This window comes from Anopheles gambiae, chromosome 3 (assembly GCF_943734735.2).
Source record: "Anopheles gambiae chromosome 3, idAnoGambNW_F1_1, whole genome shotgun sequence".
NCBI classification, from domain to species: Eukaryota; Metazoa; Arthropoda; class Insecta; order Diptera; family Culicidae; genus Anopheles; species Anopheles gambiae.
In genome coordinates this window covers 54,625,716-54,650,123 of record NC_064602.1, presented here as the reverse complement: position 1 = coordinate 54,650,123, position 24,408 = coordinate 54,625,716, and the positions used below count along the sequence as shown (strand labels likewise).

General features: G+C 46.7%; 1 protein-coding gene and 1 pseudogene across 1 annotated transcript; one reads left to right on the top strand and one right to left on the bottom strand.

Moving 5' to 3' along the window:
• Positions 1 to 6,665: 6,665 nt before the first annotated feature.
• LOC133394130 (U6atac minor spliceosomal RNA) lies at positions 6,666 to 6,721 on the top strand (annotated as a pseudogene).
• A 16,454-nt stretch (positions 6,722 to 23,175) lies between these two features.
• LOC133393985 (uncharacterized) lies at positions 23,176 to 23,703 on the bottom strand. Its single transcript, XM_061661829.1, has 2 exons — positions 23,422 to 23,703; positions 23,176 to 23,332 (listed from the first exon to the last, which is right to left on the bottom strand). Exons 1-2 carry the CDS (start codon positions 23,686 to 23,688, stop codon positions 23,213 to 23,215), a joined length of 387 nt encoding a protein of 128 aa, XP_061517813.1. The 5' UTR covers positions 23,689 to 23,703; the 3' UTR covers positions 23,176 to 23,212.
• Between the last annotated feature and the right edge of the window lie 705 nt (positions 23,704 to 24,408).

Below are 24,408 nucleotides of genomic sequence, written 5' to 3'. Positions count from 1 at the left end.
CGGCACAAAACGTAAACGAGCAAAATACGGGGCACAAGAAATCACACATCACTCCAACACATCCTTCCACAGTGAATGTTCTTGACAGACTGAGGATGCCTAACACCCGGATGAGCGCGATAGCAGAAAAATCATGGGAGATCGAGAGAGATGTGTAGTCTCGGTTCAACGGAATACGTATGCAGATGCATGCGTGTGTGTCACTCGAAGGATATCGGTTTCCCCTTCTCCCGTTTTTCGTTCATAGGCCACACGATCGGCGTTGTGCCGTCCAAAATCTAGAGAAAGAAGACATGCTCTCTCGCTTTGGCACACAGGAAAGTTTTCCAATAGCTTCGGTTTTGCTGGTTGGGGTTATGATTGCAAGGCGATACTTGCGCTCTGAAAATGCTAGCACAGATGTTTGGGCCACAGAGGTACGTTCCGAGAGTGTAAAAACATGCCGGGCCCACAGGTACGCAACAACCGCGCCCAAATCTATGGCATAGTATTGGGTGTTAGCTCGTCCGCTAGCACCGGTTGCATTGGTGTGGGTAGGAAGCGTGCAAATGAAAAAAATATGTAAAAATGCCGCCCTTATTCCTTTGTACATACAAGAACCAATCGTGAACGATCAGCATGAAATGCTCTTGACTTATATTATTTTTCTTTCTTTCGTTTCAGATAGACCGTTCTCATCAATGCCACACCATGTACGGTCGGTTAGTTACGCTTCATCACGAAGGACAATCACATCTGGGTGACGGAATGCTGCCAAAACGATGAAGCTGGCTTAGTCCTCGATGACGACAACAAATTGTTTGAACATGTTCAATTAAACGAACATTGGCTTCTCATATTTAATGGTAATGTATAGCATTCTCAACGCTTAATTTATGTGAAACGCAAATAACTTTCTTTACTTATTTTATGTTTTATGTTTTAATTTAATTACAGGTGAATGCTGCAAAACTCCGTGATAAACGTTTTCGTGCGCTGAGGAAGGACAAGGAAGCTCGGAACAGGAGTACTCGATGGAAGACGTGCGTACCGTTTAAACCTCCCCGTGCAATCACTAGACGCAGCGAGGTTAACAAAGGAATACAGTCACTTCCTAGATGCTCCGATCGAAAGCTATAGCTACGCTCGTCCGATGATTTCAATTGGGTTGAACAATAGCCATCTAATACTACCGACTGCCTGGAAGGCGGGACTACCGAACGAACAAGTCGCGATCAAGACGAAGCTTGGATGGGTCGTGTTCGGGAAAGAAGGAGTAGAAGTTTCAAACCATCCGGAACGATTGATGATTTTGAAGGAAGAAGATTGTATGGACGAGATGTTGTAAAAATACTTTTCGACTGAAGATTTCGGAGTAAAAACTACGGTGAAGCTCGTTAGCAGTGAGGAAGAGGAGAGAGCGGACCGTATAATAAGAGACACAATGGTGTTTAAAGATGGCAGATATGAAATCGGTCTCTTGTGGAGGATGCACTTCATCGTCAGCAACAAAAACAAGCCGAATTCGAAGCCACGATTGGTGTTTGACGCCGCCGCTAAGATTGAAGGAGTATCGCTAATCTCTCAGCTTCTAGCAGGTCCGGATGCAACGACGTCGCTATTCGGTATACTCGTGAGATTCAGATAAGGAAAGATTGCTGTAGCAGGGGACATAAAAGAAATGTTTCACCAGGTTATGGTGAGACAGGATGATCAGCAATCGCAAAGTATACTATGGCGTGGGTGTGATGAGCGGAAGGCGCCTGATGTATACGTCATGAAGATTATGACATTCGGTGCTACATGTTCACCCTCATGTGCACAAGCAGTCAAAAATGAGAACGCTCTTCGATTGAAGGATTATTACTTACGGACATACAACGCGATCGTAAAACAACATTACGTCGACGATTATATCGACAGCTTTGCTCCACAAAGCGAAGCAATAGAAACCAGTCAACAAGTAGTTGCGGTTCATGATCGAGCTGGGTTCCATATCCGCAATTTTATTAGCAATTCGCATCAGCTACTTACCAGGAATTACCAGAAGTAAGAAGGCAAACAAAGGGTACAGAGCTTTTCTTTGAAGAGAAGAGTGGCTCATATGAAAAGGTGCTAGGATTTTTTTGGAAAACTCCTAGCGGTACGCTGGCCTATAAGATAACGTTTTCGAACCTGCCCACCGATATATTGGAATCCAACCGAAATCCAACAAAAAGGGAAATTCTCAGCTTTGTTATGAGCATTTATGACCCTCTGGGGCTAATAAGTCATATTGCTATTTATGGCAGAATCCTACTTAGGTCAATCCACCTTGCAGTAAACGGCTGGGATCCAGACCAGGCCAGACGATCTAAAGGAAGACTGGGGCAAGTGGATAAAACTAATCGAGAAAGCAAATCAGCTAGAGGTGCCACGATGCATTAGGCCGGCAGGTGCAATCTTCAGTGAACTACACACGTTCGTAGAAGCATCTACAGAGGCATTTGCTGCCTGCGTATATATGAGAAGCTTCGATGGATCAAACACCGTCACACATTTACTAGCAGGAAAGGCTCGGGTGGCGCCCATTAAGCAATTGTCGATTCAACGCCTGGAATTGCAAGCGGCAATTTTGGGGGCACGGTTGGCCAACACGGCTAAGCAGGAGCTAAGGGTGGAGGTAACAAGAATGTATTACTGGAGCGATTCGCAGACGACGCTTGCGTGGATTAAAAATAGGAGGCGACGATACCATCCGTTTGTCACCCATCGAGTTAGTGAAATTCTCGAAACGACGGCCATGAATCAGTGGCGCTGGGTACCAACTAGAGAAAATCCAGCAGACGCAGCGACGAAGCTTACTAACAACCAAGAAATGTGGTTGTCAGGACCATCATTCTTGACAAAAGGTGAGGATGAATGGCCATTGAGCAGGGCTGAATTGGCCACGGAAGAAGAAGTGGGTAACTGCCATTCGGAAAATGCGGACCCCTTAAACATAGAACATTACTCCGAATGGAAAAAGCTCGTTCGTCACGGTATTATACTACGAAAATTTTCGCAGTACGTTGCAGGCAGGAAGAAATTCACAAAAGTTATTCAAATGAGTGACGTAGAGGCAGTTGAAGGGTACACTGGTGGACATAAAAATAGGAACTTTTTTCTGTGACCGAAAAACATAGTTCTTGTCGGAAATATTTGGTAGCCCTGAAAAGGACTGTTTAAGTGGTTGTTGGGAGGTGGTGTTGCGGTGTTCCACAGAGCGGAAACATATTCTAACGGTCAATGTGTTGACCGTTATTCGCTATCACTTCCTCACAGCGTAGGGCCATATCGCCGATGAGGTTACGGCATTCGCTTCTGTCTATGCGTTTCCACATAGCCTTGCAGCGTCTCCATAGCGAATCGGCAGAACGTGCATGCTTGTTCTTAAGCTGACGCTTGAGAGTTGACCACAGATTCTCAATCGGGTTGAGGTCTGGACTCAACGTAGGCCACGGTAGAACTTGCACATCCTCGTTTGCCAAAACACATTTAACTAATTGCGATGTATGCTTTGAGTCGTTATCGTGCTGAAAGATGTAATGCTCTTCGTCTCCGAATTTTTGTCGGGCGTGTGGCAACATCTTACGACGTAGTATGTTTCTATACCCTTCCGAGTTCAGTGTTCCTTTGATACGGAACAAAGGACACGGGCCGTGCCAGGAGAAGCAACCCCACACCATTACGTGGCCGCCTCCGTGCTTTAGGGTTTTTATAGTATTTTTTGGATGATACGCCTGTTTAGGAAGGCGCCAGACGTATTTAGTGCCGTCCGAACCATCCAGATTGATTCTGGACTCATCCGAAAAAATTATTTTGCTCCACCAAAAGATGGATGCAGCTAAATGCTCTTCGGCAAACCGAATGCGCGCTTCTACGTGGTGCGGCATTAGCTTACGAACCTTTCGTGGTTTCCGGGCACAGAACCCACCGGCGTGTAAACGGCGCGACACCGTTTTCACCAAAACTTGCAATCTAAGCTCCTGCTTAATACGATTGCAAGTTTTGAAAGGGTCCGCCCTGATTATCTCAACCATCTGCGCGTCAACGTCAGCCGTTGTTTTTCGTGGACGACCTGTGGATTTACCCGTAGCCTCGCTACGAATGGCGTTGTCCACAAACGTCCGCGAACGGCCAAACGCCTTGCAGATGGTTTTGATAGGCACGTTCTCACGATACAAACCCTGAATATGTTTCCGCTCCTCTGGAGTGCAGTGCTTTCCGCGACCCATGATGAACTTGTGGAATTTTCAAATCGCAAACTTTCACCTTTACCACTGAATGAAGAATGAAGCGCAACACGCTTTGGATCTCTTTTTTATACTACCGAAAAACGCTGCCGTTACTCAAAACTCAGATAAGTAGCGCACCACAAATGCGAGTATAAAAGGCAAACAAACAGCGATTGCAAATTCAGTACGCCTCGAACGTTAGGCGAAAGAACTCCGCAGGAGCCAAAGCCTCTCTAAACCATACTAACAACAACAACAACTGTTGGCGATGACACACCTATTGCACGCAAAAAAACACACAACAAATTTTTTTCCTATCTTTTTGTCCACCGGTTTACCTCTACAAAAAGGCGCAGCGAGAACCATTTCCAGAGGAGATAAAATGCTTAGAGAAGGGAGAAATGGGCAAGACGATTTCACTGCGAACGCTGACGCCATTTTTGGACAAGGTTGGAATAATGCGCAGCAATAGCCGACACTGCAATGCGTAGTGTATTCCATCGACTGCAAGATTGTCTATTATCTTGCCACAAGAGCACCAGCAAACCCATCGTGCGCGATCGCCACGAAAGGTGTTTGCATCAAGCAGACAATGTGGTGATAGCTGAGTTAAGACAAGGGATTTTTTGTTATCAACTTAAGGGCGGTGCTTAATAACGTCAAGCAGTGCTGCCAATGGTGCATCTTACACTCCTGTAAGCCAGAGGCACCCATGATGGCAACAGTACCAGACTGCCGAGTAAAACCGTACACCCCGCCATTTACTCACTGCGGAGTCAATTATTTCGGACCGTTCGAAGTAGCAGCCCGCCGATCAACTGAGAAACGATGGGGAGTGATTTTCGTGTGTATGTCCACACGTGCCATACATTTGGAGGTAGCACCGAAACTCGACACAGACAGCTTTCTCATGTGTCTTAAGAATTTCCAACACAGTAGAGGGAAGGTTGGAGGATAGTGACAATGGCACTAACTTCGTTGGTGCGGAAAAGGAACTTCGCAACCTAGCGAAGGAAATCAACGATAGAATGGGAAGAGAAGCAACCAGTGAGTTCCAGATAGAATGGCATTTTAATCCTCCATCGGCACCACACTTCGGCGGACTATGGGAAAGGCAAATTCAGACCATCAAAAAAGGTCTGAGGCAGATGATGGAAGACTGGAAGCAGCGCGAACCGTCGCCAGAAACATTGACCGCTACGCTGCTGCAAATTGAGTTTATATTAAAGTCAAGACCCTTGACTCATATACCAGTCCTATAACAAATTTTACAAAAAGGTTCTCATTTTCAATCTCTCACTATAGAGCGTTACTTTTTCACTCTATAGTGAGACGATGTTGGTTAGCGAGTTGATGTTAGGTGCGGATAGCTTGGATGATTTTTGTACCGTGTTGGTTTTTTTGCACACTTTACACCGATATAGCGATTCATCGATGTAGGCGTTGCACGAAAAACGACAACCATGTTTTCGTCAAAGAATATAGTCCATTTGTATGTGAAGTTGTATAATATGTATGAAGTGATCTAAATAGCAGAAAGATTAAATAAGTACAGATAAGTTTAAAATTAAGTGCAGCAGCTTCCCTGGTATATTGGTACGGGTAACCAGTAGATCGTGCGCCACCGCCAGACTAATTGGCTGCATGGTGTACTGTTGATGTTCGGATTGCTGCAGTACGACACCAAAATATCCAGGACCCTACAGGTTGCAGTCTGATTTAAAATGCTCAATTATCTGCGTCACCTATTTGCCCTTATATTGTCTGAGGAAGTGTCCCATAATCCTCTCTTATTGTAGGACGCAAACGTGAAACACGTTTGTGAAGACTTTCACCGGCAAAATATGGACCGGTACTCCGTTGAAGACTCCGAGCAGAATCGGAAGCTGCGAGCTGTCAAGCTCCTCAAAGCTCTGCGAATCATTGATCAGCACCTGCGCAAAATGACGCCGCAGAAGACGTTGACGATGTTTCCGCAGTTAACCGACTTTGTGCAAATACGACCAGACCTGCTAAAATCTGCCTTATGCTATCGATATGCGGAGCCTTATGGGAGCACTCTTATGCTATCGATGTGATGAATAACATATTAACAAACGTGACCCGAATGAACAACGAACGGTGTAAGATATAGATACAGCAGCAGTGGATGGATAGCTACGGTTTGACAGAACAATCTATTCTTGATGAACCTGGTGGCACCGGGTAGCCGTTTCTGCTCAAAACTAATCTTGCGTACACGCGGCGCCAATTGAAAATTGCAATAGCAGTGGCTTCGAGTTGAATTGCTGCTCTGCTGCTGACCTGGTGACGTACGCTACACTCTAAATTCAAGCTATCGCTCAACCTGGACGCGAACAGTTCCTGTAACATCCGTGTACAGTCAGCACAGGCGGAATTGATGCAACAGGCTTCACTGATCGTTTGGTTGTGTCATTTGAAAGTAGAGCAGGTTAGCACTCCCCCTTGACAAGGATGGAACACATACCCTGAGATCAGTGGGCACCACCACTGATCGTATGGAACGAGACATCCATGAGTAGAATTCAGAATTGCTGCTCCTCATCGGCGTGAGTTACATATGGCAGCAATGTGAATTTCGCTGAATAAATTATTTATTCTAAGAGATACCCCATCCTCAATTTAACTTATAGAATTTTAAATAATAGAAAATTAAGAAATCATAGTTGTGTGTATACTGCAATGTATGATGTAAATACTATACACTGTAACCGGGCCATTTTAACTAGTAGATAACAAAGAGGTGGAAGTAATAACACCCTTTCACTTCCTTTTCGGGCGAAGCGGTAGCGCTATACCGCCGTGGACGCTCTCAACCTCCATCATCGATCACAAGCAGTTCAAACTAGTCCAGCATAACGCGTAGCTATTCTGGGACAAATGGAAAGGAGAGTATCTGCCTACGCTCCTAAAAAGGGATAAGTGGACGAATAAGGTGGTGCCAGTGAATGAAGGTGATGTCGTTGTACTACACCTCAATAGATCGGACCTGTCCATCCTTGGCAAGATGCACCTTATTCACGCGACCTTTTATTCAAGATCCTGAAGGAGCGTTGTCATCGGTCACTCCTTCAGGATCTTGAATAAAAGGTCGCGTGAATAAGGTGCATCTTGCCAAGGATGGACAGGTCCGATCTGTTGAGGTGAATACCTTAAAGGGAGCTTTTACTAGACCAGTGGTTGAAATAGCAGTGGTAGACGTGAACGATAAGGAGCACTTGCTCATCACAAACCAAGCCAAAAGGAAGATTAGTATGGCACAATACCTTTTTTTTTATTCAGAAAGAACGGCTTTGGCCATATTGTGGTGGCACAATACCTTATTACGAAACGAAACTAAATGGAGGATACAACAAATCAGCAGTAAGGATGACGATTCAAGGTGGTAATCCAAGCGATTGGATTACGAGGGGAAGGATGTCGCTCATGCAACGTGAGTACTAGTGAGCGTATGCGTAGGCTACGGTGAGCGTAGGCGGAGCTTAGTAGTACCAATACTACTAAGCCGACTGTAATAACTTGGACCTTTGTGTATTATGTTATGTGTAAATATGTAAACACCTTTGTGATATTATGGTCAACACTGAACAGAACCTTCTAGTTTGTTTCTTAGTTCACCACTGTCCTAGTTCCGGACACGATGCGTTCTATTTATTAATTTCATTATTTTCACGTCAGGCGAGATACCTGAAGCCGTTTTGCCAAAGTTGCATTTTGTTGTGGGAACCGAAATTGTCATCGGATCCCCTGTTATTTTGTAAGGTGGCAAAATGTGGGAACCATTCGATAAAGTCGCGGACACGCGTCTCTTATTGCACACTGCAGCCGCAGCCCGTTTTGGCGTTAGCTATTCCGGTACTGGGCAGTGCGTGTGTGTCTCGAAATTAGACCTGTCTAGACGGTGTGGAATGTTCGTCACACGACAAAACTGTTTCTTTGCAGAACATATGTATCAGTGCTGCGCGGCAACAAGCGCAAGTTGGCGAACTTGCGCACAGGCAACCAGGTTCTACCTTGGTTCGATTCCGCGTAGAGATTACTATTTTCGTCGTTACGTTCCAGAACAGGATTGTACTAAAATACGGGAAAACGGCTCTACTAAAAATAATTTTATTTTCGCGGAAAATGCTCTAGACAATCGCTAGAGCAGCGTGTTTCTTGTAAACTACTCCAGTGGAAGACAAATAAAATAGTTAGTAGCAAAAGGAGGAATTTAGTGCAAGAGATTATTACTTCCGATTATTCCGAAAGTAGTTAGATCCGTTCCACACATGCCCTGTACTCCCTTCGAGACCCTACCTAAGGCAATCTTAACTGGACATTACTTGGCGAGAAGGCGTGGTCACCATCCTCTCCTTAACTACCCGGGCTCGTTCCCTCGTGCCAACTGACCAAGGTGTTCGACATTGGCAGGATTCCCCTTCCGTCCGCATAGGCCCCCGCAAGCTTGGGGCAACTAGCTGGAAGGCAGCAGTGAGGCGCGAATCTCTGTCGGTGAAGACGCTGCGGGAGGGAGGCACTTGGTGCAAGACCGTGGTCGGCGGGTCCGCTTCGTCCATCCGCTTCGACAGCACGGGAAGGTAGCAAGCACGACGGAGGCTGGGCGACATAAGTACCCAAGGTTGAATTGGTTGATGGTGCTACCCTAGGGAACTTGTTTGGGGAAGCTTACGTATGCGTATCGCACGTGGCAAGTTGTATGGTCGTCGATCAGAGGCATGCAAAAGCATCTATCTAGGGGAATTACTCTACGTTCTAGTAGCAAGTGCGATTTTTCAGTCCAGCACGGCAGTACGCCTGCATGCATACACTCCATGTACCAACCATGCACCTAGTGTGTTTACACTGAGTTTCCTAGCTTAAGGTACGGTAATGTGCGATTCCTCTCGAGTTCAGATTTCTGGGATTTTTTTTTTTAGAGCATATCAATAAAATTAAACTATGATTGGGTCACAGGCTAGGCGTTGCCCAGAAGCTTTTGGCGCCACATGGAAAAAGTATTCGAGTTAAGATATATCATAATAAACCGAATCAAACATAAAAATGATGAAACTTACATCACGTCCCTAGGTTATGCACGAAAAGCAACGATAAAGTGCCGGCGTGGTTAGCCGTGCACCAAAATTGTGTACCGATCAGGGAAAGTACAACATGGAGGGCGCAGCCCGAGCGTACGCGTTCATGGATGTCCATGTTGGTACAAGTTATCGGGCGGGATAGCCGTGCACCAAAATTGTGTACCGATCAGGGAAAGTAAACTACGTTCCTATGACTTGAGTGAAAAGTGTTGATTTACAGCCGGTTAGGATAGACCGTGGCTTATCGTACACATCACAAACGAAAACCCCTTAGTGAGCTGTAGCAAGTGTCGATGGAACAAAGCGATGGCAATACAATCTGATCAAGTACAATAAAGAACGCTACGTACTAGGACTTCTGTCCAAGAATGGTGTCCGCGACGGGAGGGCAAGCAAATGCATTGCTAACTGATCAAGTACAATAAAGAACGCTACGTACTAGGACATCTGTCCAAAAATGGGGTCCGCGACGGTCGGGGAAGCAGGTTGCTTATCGGGGCAAACAAATGAAATGGCTAACTTAAGAGAACGAAAGTTACTGCGGATGGATCGAAACGTGTGCCAAGAATTCCTTCCCAGGTTTCCCTAGTAAACCTTGTATGGTAAACATACCCAAGCGTGTCCGTAAGCACGCAACGATAGTCACGAACGGGCACAAACCTAAGGAAAGTACTCTACGTACTAGGACTTCGGTCCAAGAATGGTGTCCGTGACGGTCGGGGAAGCAGATTGCTTATCGGGGCAAACAAATGAAATGGCTAACTTAAGAGAACGAAAGTTACTGTGGATGGATCGAAACGTGTGCCAAGAATTCCTTCCCAGGTTTCCCTAGTAAACCTTGTATGGTAAACATACCCAAGCGTGTCCGTAAGCACGCAACGATAGTCACGAACGGGCACATACCTAAGGAAAGTACTCTACGTACTAGGACTTCTGTACAAGAATGGTGTCCGCGACGGGAGGGGCAGCTGCGACGCAATTACAAATTCCTAGGATCGTACATGTAGTGAGTACAAACATAAACATTAACACGTACGCTCGGGATGCGCCCTCCGTGTTGTACACAAATGTGGGATGGACAATATGCGTGGATGGACAAAAATATACGTGGAGAAGACAGTTTTCGACACGATGTGCACAGAGCTCATTTCGTCGTCCCGAGCGAACGGAAAAACACAAAAATCGCGAGTTTATCGCGAGTATCTTTCTAGGTTTCTGTCTATAGAAAGGCAGGCCAAAAGGTGACCGGTTGAGATAAGCATTTTAAGCATACAAGCACTTTATTGCAACTTTTGACACAAAAACTAGGTACGTACTGTAATATGTTGGTTCGTACGCGACGGGTAATTCGACAATGCTATACATTTAGGCATCGCACTCTAGGAATACTTTTAAAACACGAGGGGTGGAGTTTTCGGATGTTTCCTGAATATCACCAATGTTTCAGGTAGAGGACAAACACAACTGAGTTAACTTAACATTTCACTTTGTTTGCAAATCGAGACTTGACCGACCAAGACTTAGCAGCACCACTTTACCACTGCACGTACTGTGCGTAACTGTGACGTTCACTGTCTCCGAATGTCTGTGTCTGGTCTCATCTTACATCTTTATTTATACGGTACTTTTCTCTTCAATTCGATTTTGCGTTTACTTTCGTTTTCTGTTTTATGTCCGTTATGCTGAGGGTTAGGTTTTTCGGTTAACATATGGTTGCAATTATTATGTAAGGTCAGTTCTGGGTTCTGACGCTTACGCGGTGTTTTGTTTCCTACGCTTACGGTTAACGGTTCTGTTTGTACACACGAGGTACGGTGTCTCCTATTTCATTATTTATTAACTGTTGGTTGCTATTATGCAATGCTGTGTTTTTACGCTTTACCCACTTGAAGCGTTTTGTGCTGGGTAAGGTTTTTTCGCACCTCCGGGGTTGTGTGTCGCTTGTGTGCTTTTTTAAGTGTTTTTGGATAAGGGTTTTTCTGCTGACTTACAATTTCTGACGTAAGGTTAATTATGTGGTTTGGGTTGTGTTGATATCTTGAGTGGTTGGAATTTGGTCTTTTTGTGTGTTGTGTTGTGTTGACAATTTGGTGTTATTAAGTGTAATAAGAAATGTGTGTGAACTGATTGAAAACAGTATAGCATGTGCATGTGCATGCTACAGTACATTTAGATTGTACATCCATGAACGCGTACGTTCGGGCTGCGCCCTCCGTGTTGTACTTTCCCTGATCGGTACACAATGTTGGTGCACGGCTATCTCGACCGGCAACTTGTACCAGCATGGATTTTTTTTGTCCGCCAACATGGATGGAACGCGTACGTAGTGTACTTTCCTAGATCGGTACACAATTTTGGTGCACGGCATAGCAAATGGAGATATCAACTGAAGATAGTCGATAGAAACAGGGCCGATGAAGTAGGGCACAATACAAGTCAATGTTGTTTAATGAATAACATGTCCGCCATACATTTCAGTACAAAATTGAACGGTCAGACCAACAAAGTGCTATATCTCGAATACTAAGCGTCGGACCATGGGGTCGTAGAACAATGTTAAGCTCGTCTAATCATTCTACATCCGATTCTGGATAGTGATTTTTTTTACCACTTTTTGTCATTTTGACACCCCGTACCTAGGGATAGCTCCCTAGCTTTGGTACCAAAAAGTGCACCGGACTGGCCGACGAGCTCGAGTGGGTCAAATAATTTTTTTCGCTAAAACCCCTCAAAACGTGTCAGAAACACACCCTAGATGATAAAAAGTGCAACCAGAAAGTCAATCGACAACATACCCGTGTGAAATTTACTCTACGCGTCCCCAGGTAGGGTACTTTTTTATAAAAACATCAAAGTGTGCGGTGCAAAAAGTGCTCCGTCAGACCAACGGCGGGCCATATCTCGAAAACTAAACGTCGCAGATAGGTATCGTAGACCAATTTTAAGTTCGTCTAATCATTCTACATCCGATTCTCGATAGTAGGTTTTTGATCACTTTTTGACATTTTGTGTCACCCCTTACCAAGGGACAGCTCCCTAGCTTTGGTACCATAAAGTGCACCGAACGGGCCGACGAGCTTGAGTGGGTCAAAACTTTTTTCGCTAAAACCCCTCAAAACGTGTAGAAAACTCATTTTAGATGATGAAAAGTGAAACCAGAACGTCAAACGACAACTGAATTGGGGGTACAGTATCGGAAATAATGATCGGACCCTGGTTTTTTCAACGCAGCATGCACCCGTTGGGACAGGTTTATGTGTGGTTTGTATGTGTTTGTGTTTGTGTGTGTGTTTGTGTGTGTGTGTGTGTGTGTGTGTGTGTGTGTGTGTGTGTGTGTGTGTGTGTGTGTGTGTGTGTGCGTGTGTGTGTGTGTGTGTGTGTGTGTGTGTGTGTGTGTGTGTGTGTGTGTGTGTGTGTGTGTGTGTGTGTGTGTGAATGTGTATTGGTGTGTGTGTGTGTGTGTGTGTGTGTGTGTGTGTGTGTGTGTGTGTGTGTGTGTGTGTGTGTGTGTGTGTGTGTGTGTGTATGTGTGTGTGTGTGTGTGTGTGTGTGTGTATGTGTGTGTGTGTGTATGTGTGAATGTGTATTGGTGTGTGTGTGTTTGTTTTACAAGTAGGTCGTTTCGGATAGTTTTGTTAGTTTTTTTTGTGTTTTGGGATAGGTTTTTGATGTAATAAGCAGTACCACTGCCCTCGCGATCAGTGTTTTTTAGATATATTAACAATTGTATGGTCTTCTTACGCCGTGGTCTTCTGAGGATGTCCGGTTGACTTGCGCGTTTCGGTTGTCCAAGCGCGTTACGGTTGTCTAAGCACGTTTCGGTTGTCCGAAGCGCGTATGCCACAAATGTGCGCGTTCGTTCCATTACGAACTCGATCGTTTTGCGCTTAAAGCCAGCAGCCGCCATTCGCTTTATCATATGGCGCTGATAATCGGTACAATGTTTACCTCGACCCATTGTTACTAACATTGCTTGCTTGGATCGTCAAGTACGCACTGGTTAAAAACTTGGACACGGCTGATCCCGTGCTCTGCCTGCGTTCTGCTTCTATACGTGATGAATAACATCGTTGTTTCGCAGCGACAACATGCGTATGGATACAAACAATCAATGAGTAAGCGAGTGAGCATCAACCCATTCAAAACCAGAACAGAATACTGCCGCGCTCATGAAACAAAACGCCCATTGAAAAGAACACCTGCGCTCTTGCTCAATGCACACCCAAAGTTTCCCATGCGCACACAACGTTCAACGCAGAGATGCACGCATGCCTTTCAATGGCGTGCACTGGAGAAACACCTGTGAGGGAATGCCGAGTTCATTGCTATTGAGCGCGTGTCCATTTCGCACCGGTGTCGCATTCACATTCATGAAACAGCACACCTGCGTTTTCGTCCGAGGAACAAGCGCTGCTGTCGATGCAAACTTTAGCTTTTATCCAAGCGTGAACGCACGCTGTTTCACATGATAACACACATAAACAGAATGCTTTCAACGCAATATAAAACCATGTCAAGCTACGTTTCTTCAGACAAAAACCAAACCAAAAACCAACAAAAACACACACACACACACACACACACACACACACACACACACACACACACACACACACACACACACACACACACACACACACACACACACACACACACACACACACACACACACACACCTGACACAGAGTCGAATATCGAGTCATGAAGGACGTGTTGTTTCCAGCTCCGCTGCGAAAGTGTATTTTCAAAGTGTTTTTGGTTCTGTGCGCCAGTGACTTTGCCATCACCATTTTCTTTGCTACATTGTGGTGCCCTGTGAAGTACAGTTTTTTGGTGGAGGACAGTTTTTGGATTGGTGTGAACGACGAAGCGATTTGCACGTCCTCGCTCTGCGGTGTGGTGCCGGCGGTGCCGCTTGAGCGGCTCGCCTTGCCCGGTGGGCCCTGTCGCGAGGGTCTTGCTCGATCCTAGGGCGGGGAGTGTTATTGGCGGCTCGATTTCGGCAGTTCTGATGCGTTGGACATAGGAGTGCGTTTTGTGCGCTTTTTTTATTTGTGCACTACTTTGCTGTTCCTACGGGTGCTATTTGGCTGACAGTGACGCCGTTTTCTTGAGTGCAGCAAACGTACTTTTTTCCATAGTGTGTGTTAAATGTGCGATTCTCTAGTGGTTGCTACTACGCACACTTTATCGAGCAACGCAACGTGTGTGTTTGTGCCTATCATGCTGTGATTTACTAATACTGTTAGTTACCAGTTCTGTGAGTTACCAGTTCTGTGAGTTACCAGGCACTGGTATTATCAGTGTTGCGTGAGTTACAGTGCAAAGGCCCTTCATTCGTTTGTGTTGTGTGAGTGTCCGCAAATTAGGTGATTATACACTAGGCTCGCTAGGTGAGTTCCTCGTAAATTGATTTTCTTCATGTGGGATTCGGTTGAGCAAAACCACCAATGAGCGGGAACGAATCGCTACCTCCCCGTCCTCTGGGGTCGGCCTTGAAGGATATAGGCGCTTTTTTTGGCCGTAGTAGCAAGACGCCTAGATCTCCTCCGTCGGATCTCGGAGAGTGTTCAGCTTCTCCTGCGGTTGAAGTAGTTGCCAGTACGTCGGTCGATTCTGCTGTTGTTGAAGCGGTAACCGGCGAGGAAAATGTGATGGCAGCAGAGGATTCCGTGACCTCGCAACCAGTGGAATCGTTTTCTTCATCGAAAGAGCCAGCGCTTGTTGTCGATGGAAGCAAGCTGCAGGAAGCTTTAAAGGTGGCTGGAGAACCTCATGCCTATACGAAAGATTGGAATAATGTTCACCATCCGATCAATAAGATGGCAGTGAGCATCTTATCGGCGTTAGCCTGTGTTGAACGTGAGCTCATGACGACAAGGCTGCGAGCGGAAAGGGCTGAAAAGTCCCTAAAAGAGGCGCTAGAAGGCTGCTCCCAAACCGAGACGCCATTCACTGGTAAACGGGGCAGAAATTTGAGGTCGCCTGAGGAAGCGGACGATGCTAAGAGAGCAAAAAATGATGCCCCCTCTGGCAGCTCGCTGGTCGCGAGTGCCGGTTGTGGCCCCGAAATGAACGAGACAGAGGGGTCGTGCAGCACGGTCGTGCGGAAAAATCGCCGGAAGCCGAAGGAAAGTGTCATTCCGGATGACACCGGCGCAAAGCAAGTTCACCCTGCATCTACTCGGGAGGCGCTTCCGCCGAGGCGTCCAAAAACCGAAGCCGTACTAGTGGCGCCCGGCGAAAATGTTACCCATGTGGAAATCCTCCGCAAGCTAAAAGCAGATCCTGAGCTTCAAGCTTTCGGTAAGAAAGTAGTGCGAATTCGAGGAACAAAAAATGGAGGCTTGCTATTCGAACTGGGCAAAAGCGATGATGATTGCGGAGTCGACTACGCAAAGGTGGTTCAGAATTCCATTGGCAGCAATGGGACAGTAAAGACCTTAGGCCAAATGGAAACGGTGGAAATTCGATACATCGACGCAGAGACGCAGACCAGCGACGTTGAAAAAGATCTTCGGGATTTGTTCACCGAGCTGGACGGGGTAACTTTCGAGACCAAGATCACCAAATCCTTCAACGGAATGCAGACCGCTTCAGTGAAGCTCCCGACGAAACTAGCAACGCTAGTGGCAGCACGTGGCAAGATTAGGATTGGATGGTCAATCTGCCCGGTAAAAATACAAATATCGAACAGGAGGTGTTTCAAATGCTGGGAGACGGGCCATTTCTCCCGCGATTGCAAAGGCCCAGATAGGACCGACTGCTGTCTGCAATGCGGTGAAACAGGGCACTTTGCCAAAACATGCGTCAAACCTCCCAGATGTGTCCTTTGTCCACCGGGTACAAACATGCATCATACCAGCGGCGTTTTCTGTCCAGCGAGCAAGCAGAAATCGACATGGAGATAGTTCAGTTGAACCTGAACCACTGTGAAGAGGTCCAAGACATGCTTGGGCAATTGCTTATAGAGGAGAAGGGAGATGTGGCAATGCTGTCCGAGCCGTATCGCTGTCCTAGCGGCGTAAACAATTGGGTTTCTGACTCTACAGCGACCGCTGCTATTTGGGCTTCTGGTAGATTTCCGATCCAGCAGATCATTTCAAGGCACGGCGAGGGGTATGTGATTGCAGTCATCAACAAAATAACCTTCTGCAGCTGCTACGCTCCGCCAAGATGGGATCTAGAGAAATTCGAAAAAATGCTTAAGAGGATTTCAGATGAGGTCTACGATGTTAATCCTATCATCATTTCAGGAGATTTTAACGCTTGGGCCACGGAATGGGGCAGTAAAAGCACAAACGCCAGAGGAAACGCCGTGTTGGAGCACTTTTCTAGACTGAACTTAGCACTGGTAAATGTTGGCTCCTGTCCCACATTTGTAAGGAATAGCAGAACTTCCATTATAGACCTTACGTTCTGTAGTCCAGCATTGGCTTCTTCCATGAACTGGAGGGTAAGCAAAGCCTACACCCTCAGCGACCACCGAGTGATACGCTACACGGCAGGAAGCAAGTGCCACAGGGTTGCCCAGGGCTCCGGTTTTCCAGCCTGGAAAACACAATGCTTCAACGAAGAACTGTTTATTGAGGCATTGAGGTTTGGCGATTTCTCAAACACCTCGTCAGCATTGGAGCTAGCGTCAGCGATCGCAAACGCCTGTGACACCTCTATGCCACGAAGGAAAGGGGGACCTTACCCACGACGGAGAGCTTACTGGTGGACTACCGAAATAGCCCAGTGCCGAAGCCATTGCATCGAAGCACGCAGAAAGATGAATCGAGCCAAATCCTCGGAACAAAGGGAGGATCTGAGACGTTGGTACATCCTGGCACGATCAAATCTAAAACGGAAGATCAAGGCAAGTAAAAGGAGATGCTTTTTGACCCTATGCGATGAGGTTGAAAACAACCCGTTTGGTGCTTACCGAACGCTAATGAGTAAGATGGTCGGCCAAGACCTACCTAGGGAAAGAAACCCAACCGTGCTCAAGACTATCATTGAACAGTTGTTTCCTAACCATGAGCCACAAACTCCACGTGATATACCCCGCAATCCTGATGTTGAATCTGTGTCAATATTCGCTGATGAACTACAGAAGGCTGCAGACCATCTCAAACTGGGGAAGGCACCTGGTCCGGACGGTATCTCCATTGAAGCGATGAAAGCAGCTATCAAAGCGTACCCAGAAGCTTTTTTATCAGTGTTCCAGAACTGCTTCGATACTGGTTTTTTCCGATACCCTGGAAGCGACAAAAACTCGTTCTTCTACCAAAGCCTGGGAAGCCCCCCGGCGATGCATCAGCACTAAGGCCTTTAGGATTGATAGACAATTTCGCCAAGATACTAGAAATCCTAATACTCAACCGATTAGTTGTCTATACGGAAGGCGAACACGGACTGTCGGACAGACAGTTTGGCTTTAGAAAGGGGCGGTCTACTGGTGAAGCGATCGCAGCTGTTTTAAAGAAAGGACGAAGCGCCTTGCTAAAAAAGAGGACAGGAAATAGATACTGCGCGATCGTTACGATTGACGTAAAAAATGCTTTCAACAGTGCCAACTGGGAGGCCATACATGCAGCTCTCTCCACGTACCACGTTCCACCGTTCCTCTGTAGGCTGCTGAAAAACTATTTGGATCACCGTATGCTTTTATACGACACAGATCTGGGAATCAAAAAAATGAGCATCACCGCTGGCGTTCCTCAAGGTTCTATTTTGGGTCCAACTCTCTGGAATGTTCTGTACAACGGAGTTTTGACCATAGGGCTTCCTCCAGGAGCTGAAGTGATAGGTTTTGCTGATGATATTGCTCTTACTGTCCTTGGTGAGTCAATAGAAGAGATTGAACTCCTCACATCCGACTCTGTAAGCAGAATCGAGTCGTGGATGCAACAAATGAGGCTAGAAATCGCCCATAAAAAGACAGAATTCCTCATCATAAGTAGCCACAAGACAGTGCAGTCAGGTAGCATCCAGGTCGGTGATGAACGTATTGAGTCGATACGTCATCTAAAATATCTTGGTGTGATCATCGATGACCGCTTAAGTTTCCGGAAGCATGTCGAGTACGCCTGTAACAACGTCTTTAAGGCAGCAAACTCGTTGATAAAAATAATGCCGAACATTGGAGGGCCCAAGAGTAGCTGCAGGCGACTTCTAGCTGACGTGGCCATCTCACGGTTGCGTTATAACGCTGCGATCTGGGCACATGTTCTGGTGCTAAAGGAAAACCGACAGTTGGTGAACAGAGTGCACCGATTGTTAGCTATGAGAGTTGTTTGTGCCTACAAAACAATATCGCACGCGGCAGTTTGTGTTATCGCAAGCATGGTTCCCATCTGCCTCATATTAGCAGAGGATTCTGAGTGTTGCAGTTTCTCCGGAGTTTCAAACGCGGGATTATCCAGATCCTCAGCAAAACAGCTCTCTATGAGAAAGTGGCAGTCTGAATGGGATTGTTCAACAAAGGGGCGTACGACACATGCACTGATCCCGAACATCGCTGCATGGACGAGCAGAAAACACGGCGAAGTGAACTTCTACATAACTCAGTTCCTCTCCGGCCATGGGTGTTTCCGGAGTTACCTTCACGCAAGCTCGCCAGACTGCCCAGCGTGTGTGAGCATCGTGGAGTCAGCAGAACACGTGCTTTTTCATTGCCCTCGTTTTGCTGAGGAACGTCATGAAATCACCGTGAAGTGCGGAACAACAATCAACGGAACAAACCTGACCGAGGTGATGTTAAAGAATGCTGAAACATGGGAAGTCATAGCAAACGGCATGCGATCAATACTGATGAAGCTGCTGGCCTTATGGAAAGCGGATCAACGACTTGGGCGTTCGTAAATAGTGTTGTTCGTATTGTGAAAGTGTTTAGTGTATCTGTGCACGAATTGAAGTGAGCCTGTAACTCAAGTGAATGCGTACTTTCTGTGCTTTTGTGTGGTATTACGAGTGTCTCCAGGACTGTCATTCTGTCTCGCGAATGTGGTCCATGTTGCAATAGCGAGATGTAATGCTAATGCATAGCCCTTCCCCAAGAAGCATACCGAAAGGTGAACCCATGGGGAAGGGTAGATGGCCCAAGGAGGGGGTTTACTGGGTAAAAATCCTATGTCAACACCCGTGCGACAACGGGAGTCTTTCGAAGATTCCCCCTCCTTGTAAAACAAAAAAAAAAACACACACACACACACACATCCAAACACATAAACACAAGTAACGAGGTAAAACAAGTGCACGGTGCGATGAAAACAAGAGGCCCTATCTTAATGTCCGATACTGTACCCTTTTTACTCTACGGGTCCCTAGGTAACAGCGCTTTCCTCTCGGGTTCCCATTTTTTGCCCTCCTGGGATTGATCATTTATTCATTGCCTACTATAAGGAGGGTACCTTGCTCCGAGGTCAAAAATGAAGATTTCGCCAAATTGTAGTTTTTACCTCTATATTGTCGTACGAGCATGGTTTGAGGTGTCCGTGGGTCATATCAGCCCCCGTTTTGTCATACGTCCCCTCCCCGATGGCGATCGTCGTATGACCAGGGTCCGAACTTATGAAGCAAAAGTGGTGTCTGGTGGGTTCTGCCGATGATATTTACCTATGATTTTGAGTTGAAAAGCGTATATTAAAGTAAATTTAGGCCTTGTAGTACAAGGCCTCGACACCGGACGTGGTGCCCCGGGGTCAAAATCTCGAAAATTACAGAAACCCCAGCATCGCTTAAGGTGGTCAGTAGCAAATAAATGTTTGGGTCTTCGGACCCATAAAGAGACAGTAGCTCTAACGCTGAGAACTAGCAGCGTACGAGGTCTACGGACCTCTAAAGGGTTGGACACCCATATAAAGTCTTCCTGGGACGGTACATCAAGGGTCTACGGACCCAAAGACTTCGTCGTGATGGTTTCAAGCATAAAAGTCGTAACAGTTAAGGGGTTTTAATCTTCTTCTTTTGGCTCAACTACCGTTGTCGGTCAAGGCCTGCCTGTACCACTACTTGTGGGCTTGGCTTTCAGTGACTAATTGATTTCCCCCCATAGCATGATAGTCAGTCCTACGTATGGCGGCACGGTCAATTTGGGGCTTGAACCCATGACGGGCATGTTGTTAAGTCGTACGAGTTGACGAATGTACTACGAGACCGGCTACGGGGGTTTTAATATGCGTATATTAAATCATGCTTGAAACTAAGCTTCGTTGTCTTTAAACACTGCAAGAACAATCGAACTACTCGAACTCGGGAACTCGAATGATTCACACTAAGCTCGATGAGCTATTAAGGGTAGTGGTGCATGATCTGTCGGCGTTCCTTGGATCTAATCCATTGAACAAATTATAAGGGTATTAGTGGTGCATGTAACATAGCGTGATGAAACCGGGTTTCCCTACCAAATGTGGCATAAGTTTCCCTGAAAGCGAAGCTCAGACCCACGTAGAGGCGAGCATAGTGGAACCTTAATGTTTTATGCAGCAAATGTTCGCCATGCGGATTAATAAGTTGGAATATATATATATTTTTTTTGACGTTTGACGTTTAATTGTTCAGCCGCATTTCCGTCGCGCTCCGTGATTTTTCAATAATATTCTTGTGTTTTCTGCGTCGCATCGCATTGTTGCCTATTCTACGGACTATTAAACTGTTTAACATCATCGTTTCGTCTTGGCGAATTGTTTAGTTGCATACAACTATGGTTTCCTGCTGTTTTTTCCTGATCGGCTTAGCAGTGTTGTGCTGTGATTACGCGAGATTTCGCGATGGCGGCTATTTGCTTCTCGTGTGCTGAACCGCTAGAGGCCACCGGCTGCATCATCAGTTGTGCATATTGTGACGCTACGTTTCACCGCGGCTGTTGCAAATTGCCCCCCGAGCTGATTGACGCAGTATTGTCCAATGTCGACCTGCACTGGAGCTGCATTGGCTGCACTAACATTCTTAAAAATCCGCGCTACCGTTCGGTAAAAGAAATAGGTGCCCAGGTCGGTTTCCAAGCCGCCCTCAACTCAGCTGTAGCAGCTATTGGCAAGCTCGTTGAGCCTATTGTCGCCGAAGTTCGCAGTGGTTTTACCCTCCTTCAAACTGCATCCACGCCTCACAATCGGAACTCTGATCCTCGACCAGCTACTGGTAGAAAGCGGAGGCGCATAATCGAGGATTCGGCATCCCCTGGTGTAAACAAAATTGTAAACAGTCGCGGTAACATCCTTTGTGCCGCGTCATCGCCAAACGCATACACCAACACCACGATTGCCGTCCAGCCGGCACCTACACAACCGCATGAACTGGTGGGAACCGATAGGTTATCATCACCGCTTCAAGCTGCACCTCGTGAGCCATTCACAGATAGGATCTGGATCCGCCTATCCCGCTTATCAACGGCCGTCACTGTGGAACAAGTGGTCGCTTCTGTAAAGCGTCGCTTAGCCACCGATGACGTTATAGCGTATTGTCTGCTGAGAAGAGGGGTTAGTGTGGACAGCATGAATTGGCTTTCATTCAAAGTGAGGGTCCCGGCTATCCTTCGAGAGGCGGCACTCACACCATCCACCTGGCCCGTCGGTATCGGTGTACGTGAGTTTTTTCAACCCCGTCAACACGACCACCAAACCTCATCTCCTATAGCCACCCGAAACCGCTTTACAACACGCACACCAGCTACTAGTACTGATCACCGCTACACCACACGCACACCAACAACGACTCACCGTTTAGCCGCACGCACGTCTACTCCACCTGGTCTTGAAACAACATCATCACAACAGTGTCACCCCCCGGTAAATGATACCTTGGAAGCACCCAACTCAACACTTGTTTCTGGACCGCCCCAAAACCACCGTGCTTCATCTCCGCACCTACACCAGTCTACAATCGATCGCTTTTTTCTCAACTAGACGAAGTTCCGCTCATTGCACGCAACAAACACGCCAAGCCTCATGCTCTGACAATGCAGCTCAATTGACTTACCGTATACCCGCTTTATCCAACCGCCACAATGACAACGCTACCGCATAGTATTTAAGCTGCTATTATCAAAACGTTAGAGGTTTGCGTACTAAAACAAAAGAATTTCACTTAGCTGTATCGGAGGCTGACTTCGATCTCATCGCCCTCACGGAAACTTGGCTTGTTGACAACATTCCATCTGCTCTTCTCTTCAACAACAACTTCTCTGTTTACCGCTGTGATCGCTCTCTCAGCGGCTCTAGCTCTCGCGGTGGTGGTGTTTTGCTAGCCGTTTCTAACGCATACGAGTCGATAGAATTACCTTCCCGTGATCGTTCTCTCGAGTATATTTGTATGCGCGTCGCCTGCAATAACGCACATCTGTACGTCATGGTAGTATACATTCCACCGCAGCTTAGCTCCGAGATATCGACTCTTCGCTCTCTACATGATTGTATCAGCAGCTTCACTCTCACACTGAAGCCTTCGGATCTGCTGTTTGTTATTGGCGATTTCCATCAGCCTAGCATAAGCTGGTCCACAGCTGATCCTTCGTCCTCACCAGCATACTCATCAATCACGCACTATGAACCAACTGCGCGCTTACTGGCCAACAACACCTTTGTGGATGGATTTAAATTTGACGGATTAGTGCAACTTTATCACATCAATAATTCGCACGGACGCATGTTTGACCTGCTCTACGCTAACAATGCTGCAGCTAAATTGTGTTCGCCTGTCTTTCCAAGTGTTGTTCCGCTTGTACCTCTTGACTCCTACCATCCGGCGTTTGACTTCAATATACGTATTAATTCGTCGACCCGACGCAATTGACAGGCTTTGACAGTTGTCCACATAGCGTGTCTACTGATATCGCTCCGCATTTATCCGCTATTTTATTGGTGTAATCTGGTTTTGCTATAATCAACACAAGTTTTAGTGTGTCCATAAGTGTAATCTCGTGACCCTGCCATCGTGTTCCTGACGAAAACTACCGTGTTCGCGATATATTTGGCTTTTATTTGTGGCTCCTTCGACGTTCATCTGCAGCGGCATCTAAAATGGAGGATGTGTGTTATGCATGTTCTGAAGCACTGGGCCCGGTTGAAGGGTCAATTACGTGCCTATATTGTAAGGGTACATACCATCTGGCGTGCACTAAGGTGCCTATATCGATCATCGACGAAGTGAAACGGATGGCTTCCCTGCACTGGAGTTGCATTGGGTGTACTAACGCCATCGGGAATCCGCGTAGCAAGGCGATCAAGGGCATGGGTATGCAGGTTGGGTTTCAGGCAGCCCTCACAGCTGCTGTTGATGCCATGAAGGCTAGCTTGGTCCCACCGGTAATACAGGAGATTCGGGATGGCTTTGCCGGAATCGCCACGGCCCATTCCGCATCCTTGCAACATAGCAATCAATTGCTCCCAGATGCACTACCAAATGGAAAAAGACGAAGATTATTTCGTGATGCAGTTGCATCCTCAGATGCCGTGTTTGTTGACAGTGCAGCAATCTCAAACGTCACAAAAACAAACAACACTCACCGGATCGATCGTCCTTCACTACCACCAATAATCACAGGTACTAATACAGCCTCCGCTTCAATACCAACTGTTTCACAGACACCAAGAACCGATTATTTATGGCTGCATCTTTCAAGGTTGGCTGCGTCCGTCACCATAGAGCAAGTTGCCTCGTTGGTGTGTTTGCAGTTGGACACTGCAGACGCAATTGCTTTTAGCCTGCTAAAAGCAGGAACTGTTCCTAGCCCATTGAGTGCTGTATCGTTCAAGGTCAGAATCCCTGCTGCCCTTCGTAGTAAGGCACTTAACGCAGCCTCCTGGCCGGTCGGGCTCGGTGTGCGTGAGTTCATTTCACTCCCGCCGCGATCTCTACATTCACTAACACAACACACGAACACTTACACACCGGTACCGCAACAACCCCGTACTCAGTAGACACCGGCACCACAACAGCCTCGCACTCAACACTCACCGGCACCACAGCAGCCTTGTACCCAACACAATAATCCCCACAATAATCCATTCTCACCTGCACATATCCATGAACCCGCACGAACACAAACCGAACAATCACCAACCGATATGAACTGCACTGTCCCTTCACCC